Here is a 17,122-nt window from a genome sequence, read left to right as displayed (position 1 = left end):
CAATCTGCGCAGGGGATCAAAGTTTTGATCTTTCTGAATACCTGGTTTGGTTGTTGGAGGCAGTGAATTTTTTTTTTTCCTTCTTTCATATTATTGATTTTCAGAGCTGCGATGAGAGATCGAAGCTGGGATCGTCTTTATAAATAGGTAACTTTCAAAACTGAAATCGTTTGATCCTTCAAGAGGCAGAAGCTACAATCGAAGTGCAGAAGAAACTGGGTTTGGATTTTCGAGCAAATGAGAATGAGTTCTTGGACTTGCTTGTTTAAATGGAGGACAAAGAATGTAAGGTTCATTGGCCCAGTGATCTCCATGTTAAGGAGTAATAGGAATCCTTTTGCTTTTGTTACAATAAATTCATCTCTTGAAATGTTAGGGATTTGGGCAGTTGTACCAAAGTAAAACAATTTATCAGTTTAGCTTCATCTAGAAGGACAGAATGGCTGCCAACTCAAGAAACAAAAATGAAAGGTTTTACTTGAAGATTCTTTTGTCTTTAGCAGAGGATTGAAAAGGGTTGTCTTGATAAGGAAAGGGTTTGTGTCTCTACAGTGGAGAGAGGTGGGTAAGAGTAATGTGGTGAAGATGATGATAATGGGGGTGTAGATGATGCTTGTAATAAAAGTGGTGGGTTGGATCAGAGAGAGGGAACAAGGTGTAGTATGTTTTGATTGTAAATTCATTGTAGTGTTTGAAATTTTGAATATAAACATAGGTAGTGTGTTTGGGTTAACGGTGTTTGGTTACAAAGATAAAAGACTATCAGTTAAATGTAGGGGTATATTAGTAAAAAAAAAATCCTCTATTAACTCTGTTAGGGCGCCCACAATGGGATAGCTAAAAAAGTGTTTTAAAGTGTGTTATATGACAAAAAGTGATATAAGTGAGACTCAAAAATATGTGTTAAGTGAGACTCAAAAATATGTATTAAGATGTGTTAAGAATTTGTTAATTTTAGAGGATGAGTAGTTGTGCAATGGATGTATTAAAGTGTGTGTTAAGATGTGTTAAAAAATATATATATATATATATATAAATAATAAATAAAATATAAAATAATTGAAAAGTGCAGTGGGCCCCCACCCCACTGCACTGTCAGTGCCCCCCCCCTCTCTCTCTCTCTACTTGTTAACTTGCTCTACTTGTTAACTTGCTCGCTGCAGTTAACAAACAATTTAGCATCTGACACAAAATGGCTGCACTAATGAACACTTTAGCTACTCCATTGCATGAACAAAAATGAATTCAGCAGGCCAAATATTTAGCATCTGACACTCGCACACCCACTAACACATCCATTGTGGATGATCTTAGGGGAACAACACTAACAGGGGAGGTGACTGTCATTTCAGAAACCTCAGGGGTGGTTTATGGAATTATCATAAACCTCGGGCGGTCACCGTAATTTACCCTAATCAAAACCATACCCGATAAAAGCAGTCAAATTTACCACAATTCTTCAGCACAGCCATCAGCCATTGCAGCCAGCATTGGTAAACGCAGGCAGCTCACATTCATTTGCGCTGCACATTAATTTCTTACCCAACTGGAGGTACATTCAGCATGCAAATCAAAATTGCAAATCGACTTGTGTACGCAGAAAGAGGCAGCATGGTGTGGCAGCAGCTGCAAGGATACCTTAAAGCAAGTGTAATGGTAAAAGAACTTCAATGACAAAACAGAGGCAAGAACTAGTTTTGAGTTGAAATGTACAAAACAAGGCATGTAGCATCCCAACCTCGAAATTTTTCTCACCCATAACCTGTGTGCTTCATTTGACAACCAAAGGGAACTACAAAGACATCTTGAAATATTATTTGATTTCTAATTTTTCATCATCCAATGCATCACAAAAATGTTGATAAAGGATATACATGTATATATATATATATACACAAAACAGAAAAAAGTTGTGTGTGTATGTACTTACTAACCAGAACTTGGATCAGACATGCATATTGGTCTTGCGACAACAGAAAACTATACAGATGAAAGAGCTGCTTCTAAAACAAGCCCGCAGAAACAACCATTTCTCCACCAATTCAGCAAGAGTTCGGATCATATTGATGGGAAAGCCAAGGGTGCTTTAGCGCCTCCCTTGCAGTTGGACGTCTCTGGGGATTTATCTCAAGCAAATCCCTTACGAAATCAATAAATCCAATAGCAGAAACCTGCAAGTGATGCTCCAAGGATGCCTCCTCAGGAATTATGTACTCTAATTGGCTTGTTTCCTGAATAAAGATGTACAAGTTTAGAATAAGTAAGAAAGAACTTCACAAAGAGCCCAGTTTTGGAATGCATGATCAATACTCATCAAGGAGTCCAGATGTGTCGCTCTGAGGAAGAGAGACAAAAAGAGGGTGCAAGCCCTTGTAGAGTAAATTCTGGGTCAAGCAAGCTAGCAGAGAATCACGACTATGTTTTGGACATCTTTGAGTGGCCCAAGTTTAAAATTTTGAAAGAGAGTGACGAAGCAGCCTAAGCTGGGGAACTTGTGTGATGATCAAGCCATGTGAAAATTAAAAATATGAATTGCTTGTATTAAAAAGAATACAATCCTGCAAATATGTGAAATTTGTCATAACAGAAATAAATAAATAAAACCTTATATCTTCACTAGTAATGATGTAGAGAACTAAAATACATTTAGGAAGATGATATGGTTGTGCATGGAACCAGTTGTATTTTGAAACTAATACAGGTAATTCACCAGTTAAAAAGATTCCATAGACTCAAACCTTTTATAAAAAGAAGATGACAATACTTTACAGGATATAAGGGCGGGGAGTTGACCAGATTATATATCCGGTGGGCCACATTTATTTTTTGTTATCCCCTAGTCCCACGTATGGTTGCACAGTTGGCTCCAGATATAAGGGGGTGTGGATATTATATCCCCCACCACCGGATATATCCAATAATCACTCTACTCTTATCTCATGCTATATCTTGTCCTAACTAGACATAGTAAAAGTGACTCACAGTATATATAATCCATTTTATATTCTAAGCATATTATCTCCCAATCTATATTCGTAAGTATTACATATTCTCCTCATCCCGTTATATCCAATCCGAACAATCAAACAAAACCTATAGAATCATCCTAAATGTACTTGATTGCATCTTTGTAGACGATTTCCTAAGAAAACAGATAAGAACTAATGAGCCCAGGAAAAAGAGAAGCTAGTATTACGTCTGCATGGTCTACAAATTTCAACAATTTCAACAAGCCAAAACTCTATCACGAACCTAGCTTCACACAGGTTTTTCCATGATGCTAGAGAATATGCAATCATGTTGCATATTCAAGTGCAAGAAACACTGTCTATTACCTCCAGATAATTTAAAGAAGTGAATTGCAACATACTTATAAGCCAAATTCAAATTATATAGAGTGGACAATACAGAAAACAAACCTCATTTATAAGATAAAGATCATAATCTTTTGTAAAATACTTGTGTGTCTCCTGCCCCCTCACTAACATCTCCAAATCAATTGGACCAAGCATCCCAATCATGCGTGCCAGTAACACCACAAGAGCATCATTTGGAAAAAGCACCTGATGGAAACACAGAGATGAGAAGAAAATACAAATTGAAATGTTCTGAGGGGAACTATTCTGCAAATGGGTAACTAGCTAGGAAAAAAATTACAAATAAAGGTCACAAATAGATTCAGACTCTTTTAGATATACAAAATGATCAACAATCTATCTATAAAGCAACTATCAACAATAAATTCCAAGTTCAATCCAATGAATAGAACAAGGCCAAATTAGGGCATACTTTCCCAGAGCAAAGCTCTGCCAAGATACAACCAAGAGACCAAAGGTCAATCTTCTGGTCATACGGGAGGCCAAGGATGACTTCAGGAGCCCTGTAGGAACGAGATTGTACATAGAGGAACAATTTGTCTGTCTGAAAGCAACTGCTTCCAAGATCAATAACCTTTATCTCGCATCTCCTGTAACTTTTGATAAGAATATTCTCAGGCTTAAGGTCACAGTGGATAATTCCCAATTGATGCAAGTATTCCATTGCCTCCAAGCATTGCCGGGTTATGAGCTGTGAAAAGGAAATAACATCCATATCAGTGTTTCACGGAGGTAGTGTTACTTCAAATATTTGTTTAGCAGTGCAGATTGCATTTTCATTCAATAACCACATGAGTTGCGTAAACAGTAATAAATTTAAAATTCAACAGAAAAATTGTACAAACCTGCAGCCTGTTTAGTGTAAAATAAGGCTCTGCACCAGATTCTCTATTATATTTCTGAAATTCGTACAAGTTTTTCTGAAGGAGTTCACAAACAATGAAAAGATGCTCCTGCAGTATTTTAACAAGGACAAAAGATCACTGGTAACAGCCAAACACTAAAGCAACTAAGACAATTGAAGATAACTGCATCAGTTCCAACTAGTAATTTGTTTGATTGTAAAGCAAGACAGTAATATTATTCATGTATGTACCAATCAAAACATAATCATCATTTAGGAAATCCAATAGGATAACCACTGGGCTTTAAAAATCCAGCAATTCAGCTATCTCTTAACCGTAAATAGCAATTTTAGATAACAAAGTATTATACTATCCTATTAGGTCATAGTAATGTGGATATAAATAAACCCTCAAGTCACCGAAGAACAACAAAGATTTATGGAGTGCTCACTATGTGAATGAATAGATGTGCACCACAGTGTCCACATTAGTGTTGACAAGTCATTATCAACACTTAAAAGTATTGATGTATAATCAACAACACATTAGCTAGAGGAGAAGATCCTGTGTTTAAAGATGGCTCAACATAAGAATTTTATTAATTTTGCATCTCGGCCAACAAATTCATTCAAATTCATCGAACATGAGACGAGAATTCCCAACATAAGTGCAACTTTGCAAGGAAGTGGCAATGTCACTTAAGAGTATAATGCCCTAACCCCTCAGGTTATGAGATGGTCTCTTTTGTTTTATGATGCCTAGTCTCTCAGGATGTTAGAGTTGTTTTTGATAGAGTTTAGGCCTTCATAGTGTTTGCCTCTTGTACTTGAGAGATTTTGTGCTTTTGGGTGTGTATCTTTGCTTAGCCCTCTAGAGTTGTGTCCTGGGCTTCATTGTATACCTTTCTTTTTTCAGTAATAAAAGAGTTCATTATCAGAAGGTTCAATAATAAAGGAATAAGAGTGTAAATTGACAGAAATTGTTAATTTCTCAAAACTACACCATATATACCTGATGATAGAAGTAATCATATAGACGCAAAATGTGGTGTTCATCACCAGGATCGTGCTTGTTCACAAACTTTAGAAGTTTAATTTCATCTAAGCTTTGATCAAAGAAGTCCTTATCATTTTTAATGATCTTCAAGCAAACATCAATTCCCATGTGCAGATCATGTGCCTGAATAACTTTGCTAAAAGCAGCTGAGCCTAGATAGTCCGTAACATAATATCTACTCCCAATTATACTATTTAGAACAATGGGCAGATCCCTGTTCTCTTCAAATCCAGTCCTGTGCATAGCATAACAAATAATTACAACTTTTGCTACAAATCAACCTGCAATACATAAGGTCACAATCTTGGTCAAAAGAGAGAATAACAGGATCAGACCTAGCTGAGACAGTATATCAGTCAGATTTATGTAGCATGGTTTGATCTACCCCAGTCAAAAAACATATATAGGGCAGCTGTAGGAAACATAGCCTAATGCTACCTACAATAGGAATTGTGGTGGGTTTAAGGTAGTAATAGATTCTATGGTTCAGGTTTCAAAATTTAAAAGATAGAAGGAAAAGAGTTAAAGTTGGTTGTGTTTCAAAGGTGGTAGCTTGCAGGATTTTTGGAAAATGTGCTTTTTGAGGGCCAAAACGGAGAGTAATTTATGGTTTTAATGATTAAATTGAAAGTCAATGAGTAGGGAAGGGGTTAGGGTTGATTGGGAATTTGATAAGATTGGGTTTTCGGCTGGAAAAAGACAATTTTTGGGGCCAATGAACAGCAATCCAAGAATAATATTTATGCAATAGAAGAAAAAGAAGATAAGAACCTATAGGAATCCCACCTAGAACTCCGCCATAAGACAAGTTTGAAGGAGACATCGCACAAACCCATAAAAACTTTAGACAAATTCTCAAATCTTCACTGGCTATTAGTTCTCCTAATTCTACTATGACGGACTCCAAATTTTGGAAATTAAGGGTCTGTTTGATATTGCTTTCATCATTGATGTTTTCTTTTTCCATTTTCATTTTCTGTGATGTTAGAAACAAAAAGAATGAAAGGTTCGAACTTGTGAAAAAAACAATGAAAAGTTCAAAAACACCCATCGTTTTCATTTTTGAGTGAAAGTTGTTTTTGAAAATATATTTTAAAACAACTTAAAAGTGATTTCTTAAAAACTGTGGTGTTTTCAAAAAATTTCTCCAAAATAGTTTTCGAAAGCAATTTGCCAAGCAAGTTTTTATGTCAGTTTTCGTTTTTTCTGTTTTCAAGAATAGGAAACAGTTTTTTAAAACAATACCAATCGGATCATGCTCTAAGAAACTTAGACAAAGACTAATCTAGACCAAATGAAGACTCCACATCAAGCAATTTAATATAATTTGACCCATAAATGACCCATAAGAGACCGTAAAGTCCATGTATAGCAATTTGCAAAATTACCAAAACTCTCAACACCTAAAATCTAATAAAAGCTACAAAAATCAGTCTAACAACATTCTAACTCATAAAATACACAAAAATAAGACTCAAATTAACCCTGATCATATTACACAAACCCCTAGGTGTGCTACATGTAAAATTTCAAATTTGCACCTCTTCTATTTCCCATGCTTTGAATCAAAAACTCGAATAGAGTATTATTGCAGGTAATGATAGCAACTTCCACAAGTCATTGACTACAATTGTTTATTTGCTTGGCATCCATACCAAGACTATAATACAGCAAAAAGTTCAGGAGAACTAACCGATTTTTCCTATGGACAATTCTTAGATTCAATACTTCATATTCTTCTGCATTAGTATCATGCATCAGAAGCTGATCTGCAGTAACACTCTCCTCTTCATCAGCAGCACCATCTGGCTCATGGGGTTCTCCAACCACTTTTGTGTCATTTCTACCTTCATATTCATCATTTCTATTTGGTAGGAAATCTTTCAGATCAATGAAAGTATGGTCCTTAGGATCTTGATCTTTTTCCTTTTCAAGAATTCCTTCTTGGAAATTCTCTTCAAAATGATGATAATTTGTGACCTGAACCCCATTTACATCATCCATGGATGAAAGACTAAAAGGCCACGCCTTGTCCAAGTAAATATTTCTCTCTACAGTTTGAAATCCTTCTAACGTACGATTCAAACCCATTTGGCTATCAATTTGCTTCTCTATCTCTAAAGTCATGACAAACTTGTCCTCACTTGGCCAAATAAAAGAGTCTGACCTACCAAAGTGGAAAGGAGCACTGAATTCTTCGTCTTTCTCATTGTACCAGTTCGGATGATTTTGCATATCAAAATCATGATAATCACGAGCTGTACCAAATTGAGATAATCTATCCGATGAAGCTTGGGAGCTTACCCTAGAATGAACTCCATATGGGTTAGTGAACTCTGCAAAAGTGAAAATGTAGAAGTACACAAAAATCATAATTCACAACCAGTGATGCTTTACCAGCCCAGTTAAAACCAGAAAGAACAGAAATAATTGCCAGTACATAGCTAAAATATAAATGGTTTGTCTAAAAAGAAGCATAATCTGACAAACGATGAACATATTCATGGGCGGTGTCACATGGATGAATGTGGTATCAATTGACGACAATAGATTTTGAAATACAATTGAATTTTATTTATATATATTTAGATAAAAGTGACCCCACTAATTTATAAAAATCGAACCCACTGCAAATAGTCAAAATGAAACTTTCAAAAATTTCAACCTAATTGATTGTAGAATTAGTTTATCTTTTAGGATATATCTGTACCCAATCCCCTATCCCCTTGTTCTAAACACTCTCTTCCACACGATCAATCTCTCAAGCACTGATCATGTGGTGGGAAAGAGTTTTCAGTGATGAAATTCTTAAATAATCAATTGCGTGAAATTAGTTTAGCTTTTAGGATAGAGATCCTCTATACCCTAATCTCCCATGTGTCCTTGTTTGAAAACTCTTTCTCACCACATGATCAGCGCTAGAGAGATTGATCGTGTGGAAGAGAATGTTTGGAAAAAGGAGATAGGGAAGATTGAGTACAGAGATACTATCTCCATGACTTTACCAATGGACTACAATGGTGGAATGAGAGTTTCAGTGATCAAATTCTTAAATAATCGATTGTGTGAAATTAGTTTATCTTTTAGGGTACAGATCCCCTATACCCCAATCTCCCATGTATCCTTGTTTGAAAACTCTTTCCCACCCACATGATCAGGGCTACAGAGATTGATCACGTGGAAAAGTGTTTGGAACAAGGGGATAGAGGAGATTAGGTACAAAGATTCTATACCCTCGCTTTTACCAGTAGAAACTACAGTGACGGAAAGAGTCTTTTCAATGATGAAATTCTTAATTAATCAACTGGGCAATCGAATGCAAGATTAATGAATCAATAATTGTTTAATCACATATAATAAAAAGAAGGTATTTGACATAAGAGACGAGCGACTAAAAAAAAATAATAATTTAAATTTCTTAAAATCACAAGCAAACAAGAAGTTTAGTACATGTAAACTAATATTTTTACACAAAAATAATATAAAAAAAAAATGCAAACAAATCTCCACATTGCCCTAAATGAGTTTTCATATCATGCAATGATTTCATAATATGAAATCTCATTTAGGGCAATGTGGAGATTTGTTTGCATTTTTTTTCTTTTTCATAAAAATATTAGTTTGCATGTACTAAGCTTTTTGTTTGTTTGTGATTTTAAGAAATTTAAATTGTTTTTGCCAAATTATTCAAAATAAATATTGACAAGATTGAAATTTTTTCACATAGCATTTGTGCAAGTTCTTTATTGACCATGTGAAAAAAATTCATAAAGCCACCACTGAACATTTGGCATCAACATATCACTATTGCACTTGCAGGCTTGCAGCTCTGTCAGCTGCTGTTGAGAATGACATGGGTATCATTTTGAGTGAAATGATAGTTGGAAAAAAAAAAAAAGAAAAGAAAAGAAAAGAAAAAAGCACGGCTTCAAATGTTAGTGTAAAATTTAATGTATAAAGAGAAATAGAGAGAGAATAAATTGTATGTATTATTGATTGATTTATATTATGGTTACAATGATTCCTATATATAGGAGAGGGTGAGTATGTAGTAGGTGAGGAGTAGGTGAAGTGGAGGTGGTAGTGGTGTAGTGGGTTAGGTTTAGTGGAGTAGGTGAGGTGGTAGTGGTGTAGTGGGTTAGGTTTAGTGGAGTAGGTTTAAGTGGGTGAAGGTTTAGTGGAGTAGGTGAGGTTGTAGTGGTGTAGTGGGTTAGGTTTAGTGGAGTAGGTTTAAGTGGGTGAAGTAGGTGGAGAGTAGGTGGATTTTAACAGCCCCCCGCAAACTCAAGGGGGATAGGAACTAACCAACTTGAGTTTGGAGAGAGTAACAAAACAAGAAAATACATAAAAATAAAAGAGGATAAGAGACACTGTATGGTCGTGTCAGACCATTGGTGAAGACACTGGATGGTGGTGTCATAACGTTGTAGAGGACACTGTATGGGGGTGTCATAACGGTGTAGAGGACACTGGATGGCGGTGTCAGACCGATGTAGAAGACAGTTTATGGGGTCATGTCGGACCGTTGTAGCAGACAATGTTGTGACAGTTGTTGTGACAGTTTACGGAGTCTTGCTGGACCCTTGTAGAAACTAACCGGAATCAATGTCGGGACAGTTTACAGAGTCTTGTCGGACCCATGAAGGAGCTAACCGGAATCAATGTCGGGACAGTTTACAGAGTCTTGTCGGACCCTTGTAGAAACTAACCGGAATCAATGTCGGGACAGTTTACAGAGTCTTGTCGGACCCTTGTAGAAACTAACCGGAATCTATGTCGGGACAGTTTACAGAGTCTTGTCGGACCCTTGTAGAAACTAACCGGAATCTATGTCGGGACGGTTTACAGAGTCTTGTCGGACCCATAAAGGAGCTAACCGGAATCAATGTCGGGACAGTTTACAGAGTCTTGTCGGACCCCTAAAAAGTCGCACCCTCAAAAGGTGTGCCCAATCTTTCAAAAGGCGTGCCATCAAAAGGCGTGTCCAATCCATAAAAAGGCGTGCCATCAAAAGGCGTGCCCAATCCATAAAAAGACGTGCCATCAAAAGGCGTGCCAGACACGCGACGATGCACGTGATCGACAGTGCGCGTGTCGGCCTCTTCGTCATGTGCTATATAAATGAAGGCGGAGGCTGAGAGAACATGTGGAAATCAAACCAGTCTGAAACCTCTGAAAAACTCTTCGTAGGCTGAGAGAGATACACTGGTAACACTCTGTAAACACTCTGTAACCAACCCATCTCTGAAACACTCAGCAACCATAACATGGCCTCTTCTTCCCGTCCAGCTACCCAGAACATGGCCTCCTCTTCCCGTGGTCTGCTTACGCTCTTTCCAGAACTGAACGAGTCCACAAGAGAAATAACTGGTGCGGTGGCCAGTGAACCCCAACCAAACACTTCTGGGTTTGCTCCTTTGAACTTTCCGATGCGGTCGGTGGAGCAAAAAATGGCGGTGCAAACTGATATTGAGGCCAATCAGTATACTCTGAAGTCATGTGTGGAAACCATGACGGCGGTCACAAATTTGTCGAACCGGCTGCAGAGTAGGACTAATGAGGTGCAACAGTTAAACTCCCAGCTGGCTCTGCTCCAACGCATGTATAAGGATGCGCGAGCAGAGATAAGTGTGCTAAAGGCGGAAAATAAGGAGCTGAAGCGGAAGGCCACCGTGATGTTCCGATTTGGAGGTCCACCGTATGCTGTAGTGGAGGAGCAGGGAGGAGGCAACTTGCTTGGTGGTCTAGGAAGCACGGAGGCAACACCGGCAAGGACCACCCAGGACGGAGGCAAGAAGAAAAGACCGGCGGCTGAGTAGAGAAGAAAAATCTCACTGTGGGTGTGGTAGTTTTGTTTTTGTTTGTGTGGGTTTTTTTTTTTTTTTTTTTTTTTTGATGTAAAAGTGTGATCGGGGTTGATCCCCTGATATGAATAAAATGACAAGGTTGTGGAATGTTGCTGGTGTTATTTTGTGGTGTTGTTTTGTTTAATAAGAAAAATAAAATAAAAGAAAATAATGGATAAAGAAAATAGAGAAAAATATTTGTGGATGGGTGATAAGAAAAACAGCAGTGTGATTTTTTTTTTTTTTTTTTTTTTGGTGGAATATAAAATAAATAATAATAAGAGAATGGAAAACGGGTGATGCTTACTAACAAGGGATAGGGAAAATATATTATAATAAAATATATATATATATATTAAAATAAAAGAAAAGGGTGAAAGAACGTGGATGAAATAAATTAAGAGAAAGGAGAGATATGATTAAAGTGGGTTTGAAAGTGGGAAAAGATGAGAGAGAGGGAGATAGAGTGGATGCATGATGATGATGTTGGGTCCATGGAGAGAGAGAGAGAGGGATGTCCAAGAAGCTTGTGCTTTTGATAGTTACACATTACCCAAGCTGTATGTGAAGATGCATGTTACTGTCTTACACTTCTGCAGGCTTGGTATTCTTTGTGGGGCACTTGCAACACGTGACATTGAAAATTGTATTCGAAAATGATGACATCTCCAACATGAAACGTCTTGGAAGCAGCCCAGGCCTTGTAATCAATATTCCCAATGATGGTTCAACCAGCGGAGTCCCCAACCTTGTACACTGCTGCCATTGAAACCTTCAAGCCAGCAAACATGGCTACCAACAACAGAGCCACAGCTCTACACCCCACACCCAAATCCATGGCTAAGAGAGAGAGAGCAAATTGGAAAAAAAAAAAAAACAGCAGTGACGAGCAGAAAAGCAGCGCCAGAAACGCCAACGACGACGACGAGTAAGAGTACAACCACGGATATGTGAGAGGCGAGGTGAACGGCGATAGAGGCTAGACGATGATGCGGGTGCCGCCGCCGACATAGCGGAGGAGGGGTGTAAGAAAATGTTGAAGAAGTCAAGATATGTGTAGAAAATAAGCGGAATAGGTTGAGGTCCGGCGGGCGGCCAAGGCGAGGTTGCCGCCCGCCGGTGAAGCGAGAAATACTAAGGTCTTAACCTTGCTCTGATACCATGTAAAATTTAATGTATAAAGAGAAATAGAGAGAGAATAAATTGTATGTATTATTGATTGATTTATATTATGGTTACAATGATTCCTATATATAGGAGAGGGTGAGTGTGTAGTAGGTGAGGAGTAGGTGAAGTGGAGGTGGTAGTGGTGTAGTGGGTTAGGTTTAGTGGAGTAGGTGAGGTGGTAGTGGTGTAGTGGGTTAGGTTTAGTGGAGTAGGTTTAAGTGGGTGAAGGTTTAGTGGAGTAGGTGAGGTGGTAGTGGTGTAGTGGGTTAGGTTTAGTGGAGTAGGTTTAAGTGGGTGAAGTAGGTGGAGAGTAGGTGGATTTTAACAGTTAGGCCTTTTGTAATTGGCAATCCTGTTGGACAAAACTCCATTCAATTGTTATTGCATTTGTTCTTTTGTTTTTGTGAGAATGAGAGTGTTTAGATGCGAATCCATCCCAAATTGTGCTCGAGTAAAGCAGTTTGTGCTCAAGCAGAGATATGTGCGCTCGAGCAAAGAAGTCGCGCTCAAGCGGAGAAGCAATTTGTGCTGCAGCAAAGAAATGTGTGCTTGAGCTGAGAAATGTTCGCTCGAGCAGAAAAATGTGCGCTCCAGCAGTGAAGAAATGCTTGCAGCTTCTCAAAGCCTCAAAGACAAATCTTGCAACATCAAAAAGTTTGCTCAAGTGACCAAAAGTTTGCTCGAGCGGTCTAAGACGGTTACAATCACTTTAAAGTGCATTTTTGGATCAAATCTAAGTGAGACTCTTAGATATTCATTCCTAAAGTGCGAAAAACAGAGAGAGTTTTCTAGTGTGATCTATGCGTGTACCTTGATAATTGAGAGTGATCAATGGATCAACAAGCTTTACACTGAAGATCATCAAGGGATTTATCATTCAATAATACTTTCCTAGAGTGATGTTCATTGGTGGATTCTGGAGAACTTGAGTTTGGAAGCTTTGATGGATTTCAAAGTGGCTCATCATCGTAGATTCGACATTGGCGCTGTAGATTCAACGTTGGGTGAAGCAATTACAAGGCGAAGACAATGTTGGAAGAGAAACAACAAGTTAGGTTTAATTTAGACATAGATTCGCTAGGTAATTGAGGGTCCTCTTGTGTAATTTCATTATCTTCTTAGTAAATTGTTTTCTGGCATTCAAGTAGTCTAAGACAGTTACAGTCACTTAAAGGTGTGTTTTTGGATCAACAAGCTTTACATTGAAGATCATCAAGGGATTTATAATTCAATTATACTTTTCTAGAGAGACATTCATCGGTGGAATCCAGAGAACTTGAGCTTGGAAGCTTCAGTGGATTTCAAAATGCCTCATTGTGGCAGATTCGACATTGGCATTGTGGATTCCACGTCGGGTAAAGTGATTCCGATGAGAAGATGGTATCGGAAGAGGCACAACGAGTTGGGTTCAATTTAGGCGTGTATTCGCTTGGTAATTAAGGGTTCTCTTGTGTAACTCCATTGTTTGTTTTGTGGCGTTGACTCGTGGTTTTTTTATCACAATTGGAGAAGTCCAATTGTGATTTTTTCCATGTAAAATCGTTATGATTGTTTGATTGGCAGTTGTTATTGATTGTTGATATTGAAGCTTAATCACAAATCACAATCTCAGAGATTCTAGATTTTTCAGATCAAAATGCCACTTTATATAGACTCCTAGAGAATTGCATCCCTAGTGAATCAAACAGAAAATAAATAACAAAAAATAGTTGTTTCATTCAAATAATTATAATAAAAGTACATTTTGGATTGAGTGAACAATAAAATTCAGCAAGCAACATAGTAGATATTATACAGAATCATACAATCCAGTAGGGTTGTTCATGGGACCCATTGGCCCGATTAAACCATTCGACCCGGAAGGATACAGATGATTTCAAAAGAAAACACGGTCAGCTGCATTTTTATAGTCTTTGATCTCATGAGTTTGCGATCAGAAACAGTTTTGTAGGTTCCGCACCTGCCGAACTCGACCCGCCCGAATTAATATTATATAACTTTATTTTTATTTATTCTCCAAGTGTCATCCATTAGTCTTATCTCTATATGACCTTGATAGCTGTGTCCCTTTTTCTGACTCTCCTATTTGATATTCTTATTTCAAAAATTAAAACCCCTAAAATCAACACAGAAAATGACTCACTCTCCCTTGCTTTGATGTTCAAAGACATGCTCTCTATTCCAATCTCTCATTTATTCGTCTTTTTCTTCTCTCCTATTTTGTCTTCGTTCTTCCCTTGTTCGATGGTAACAGACAAAAACAATTACCATCAGCAGCGACAATGGCAATAGCAATGGCAATGGTGATGGCGACGGTGATGAGCGGTGGTCGTGGCGGTTGCATGGTGAATCTTCCCTTTCTCCCCATTTTTCACTATTTTCTTTCTTCCACTTTCAGATCTGTAATTTTTTTATTTCTGCATCTATGTATGATTCTATTTTTTTCAATTTTTTTCCTTTACCTTCTCTGCTAAATAATTCAAATCGACCAATTCAATCGAAAAACCGACTGTTTTCATTCGGTCGATTTCGAACGACAGATTGTTAGATAATGGTTGAGGAATTTCATAACCCGATAGTGTCGATTCGGTTGTCAGATTAAGGTTAAACTCAGGCCGAACCGACTTGTGAACACCCCTACAATCATAGTTGTCAAATCGTAAATCGCATAATGAATTGAAATGGCCTTATGCTAAATCATGAATTGTAAAGATTCGATCAATTTTTTAAAATTATGTCAAAACATATATATCTACACGCTTGAATATTAAATATATTTTATAAATATAAAATATTTAGACTTAAATCAATGAAAATATTGTTTTGAATAATAATCACGTGGTCTAATAGGTAAGAAGTTAACACAGATTCCCATGTAAGATCACCATCTTACCTTTTTCCTTTTTATCAATCATTCTTAATAAAAATAAAGATAATAAAGAAAGTAAATAAAGACAAATTCTCACTTTTCAAATAACAATAACTTAAAAATGATGTTGATATTTCATAAGTATATATACCTTTACAAGTAACAATGACCCAATAATAAGAAAGAATTAATTTAAAATTTTTACTTTAAAACCTAAAGGATTTTAAAGGTATATATATTGTTTAAAACAGTAAGTTTTTTTTATTAAAAAAAATCTTGAAGAATCATTGGGTTTAACTGGCCTCACTCATGTAATATTGAAGTATATTTATTTCAATAAAATACCAATAGATAATTCATATTACAAGTTACTTCGACCTTAAACATCTTTGGAAGATACATTATGATTTTTTTTTTTTTAAAAAAGAAAAATGAGAAGGAAATGTTAAAAGCATGTTATCCCTAAATCTGGTTGGATCCTATCTGATCTCCAAAATAATAACAAATTATGTATATATATTGGTTGTTTTCGTATTAAACACTATTAAAAGTTGTATCGTGTCATTTTAACTAAAAAAAAATGGAGGACAAAAAAAACGTAAAAAGTGAATCAAATTGTGAATTGATTGTGAACCGTATGATTCACTAGAGATTCACATTCAAAATAGATTTACCCATAGATTCGTATCAATTTTTTTCAATTTTACAAAAATTGCGCATCCAATCGTGAATCGAATTGGAAATAACAGAGCCTACAATCAAGACAGGCCAAAGGAGATATATTCTACTTATACACAAAAACATAACGTTGACAGTATAAATGCAATACCATCACTGAAAATGAAGAATCAAAATATTTAGCATATCCTCAATTCATCAGAGAAAACAAACTAAACAGCAATATTTTAATAAACAAAACACTGTTAACTTATACCTGAAGAACACACATGAGTGGTGGAAGAACCCAAGCTGACAAACTCCTCAGAAGAATAATCGCTCAAATGAAGACGATCGCGGGCCTCGGCCTCCGAATCAGACTCAGAAATCTTCAGATTTGGGAACAGAAGAAACTTGTCGAAATGGAAGGAGCGATATTGGGAGTTGTCAAGTAGGTCCTCAATGAGAGCCGATTGTGAATTGGAGAAGCCATTCTTCTTCAGGAACTCCAACACCGCTTCGATGTCGGAGACCGCCATGTGATATGAGACAGAATTCAAAACAGAAGCCAGAGCTGAAAAGTTGTTGTTGAAGACGATGAATTCATGGCAAGTGTAATAAGGTGGTCAAAATTGGAATTTACAAACCTAGAGAGAGAGAGAGAGAGAGAGAGAGAGAGAGAGAGAGAGAGATGTGCTCCGCTGCTTGAAGAAGCCAACAAGAAAAGAAGCATCTCTACTCTACCATTCCATTACCAAATCTGAAAGGGGTTTAGAATGTTTTAGTCTTTGTGGGCCGGACTCGTGCCCAATCTCAGTTCAAAGAGTGGAGACGTGGCGGTAAAATGGATTTACGCCGGAATATTCGGTCTCAATCTCTTTGGTCCGAAAACTCGTTTGGTTTTCATATTCTTAAATTATTTTTTAAAATTTTGTTTTGTTTTAAAATTTTTAAAAATAATTTTTTAGTTTTAATTCCTATTTTATTGTTGGTAATGAATTTTTAAATATTTTAATTAATACTTTTTACTTTTTTAATTTACTTTGAGCGGCTCAATTTAAATATACTTAAAATGGATAAATCACAAATGGACCTCTTGCGGGAAACCGGGCTCCTTGTTGTGCTTGGCATGATGTACAGTCAAATTGACTCATTTTTAGATCTTTTTTAATGATCTGATTAGTTCACATTTTAGAATATATCGAGTAAAATATACCTGTAAAAAATTAAGTTAATCATATATCGTTAACTCTTTTATTCACTCACATTTTTAAATTCACTTTTATACTTCAAATCACAATTGTC

The 17,122-nt window shown here is 36.8% G+C and overlaps 1 protein-coding gene and 1 long non-coding RNA gene across 2 annotated transcripts; one reads left to right on the top strand and one right to left on the bottom strand.

The window, feature by feature from the left end:
• Positions 1–1,789: 1,789 nt before the first annotated feature.
• On the bottom strand, positions 1,790–16,730 carry LOC114322441 (uncharacterized). The gene is made up of 7 exons (XM_028269742.2): positions 16,095–16,730; positions 6,972–7,614; positions 5,234–5,513; positions 4,223–4,330; positions 3,790–4,068; positions 3,420–3,563; positions 1,790–2,231 (listed from the first exon to the last, which is right to left on the bottom strand). The coding sequence occupies exons 1-7, from the start codon at positions 16,354–16,356 to the stop codon at positions 2,043–2,045; spliced, it is 1,905 nt and encodes a 634-aa protein (XP_028125543.1). The 5' UTR covers positions 16,357–16,730; the 3' UTR covers positions 1,790–2,042.
• Positions 8,860–11,377, top strand: LOC145796928 (uncharacterized). The gene is made up of 2 exons (XR_014337671.1): positions 8,860–9,450; positions 9,523–11,377. It is a non-coding gene; the product is annotated as an uncharacterized LOC145796928 (long non-coding RNA).
• Positions 16,731–17,122: the final 392 nt, after the last annotated feature.

The sequence above is a fragment of the Camellia sinensis genome, chromosome 8 (assembly GCF_055761805.1).
Source record: "Camellia sinensis isolate YWXY chromosome 8, ASM5576180v1, whole genome shotgun sequence".
NCBI lineage: Eukaryota > Viridiplantae > Streptophyta > Magnoliopsida > Ericales > Theaceae > Camellia > Camellia sinensis.
Note: the sequence above shows the minus strand (reverse complement) of the source record. Positions and strands in the feature narration are given on the sequence as shown.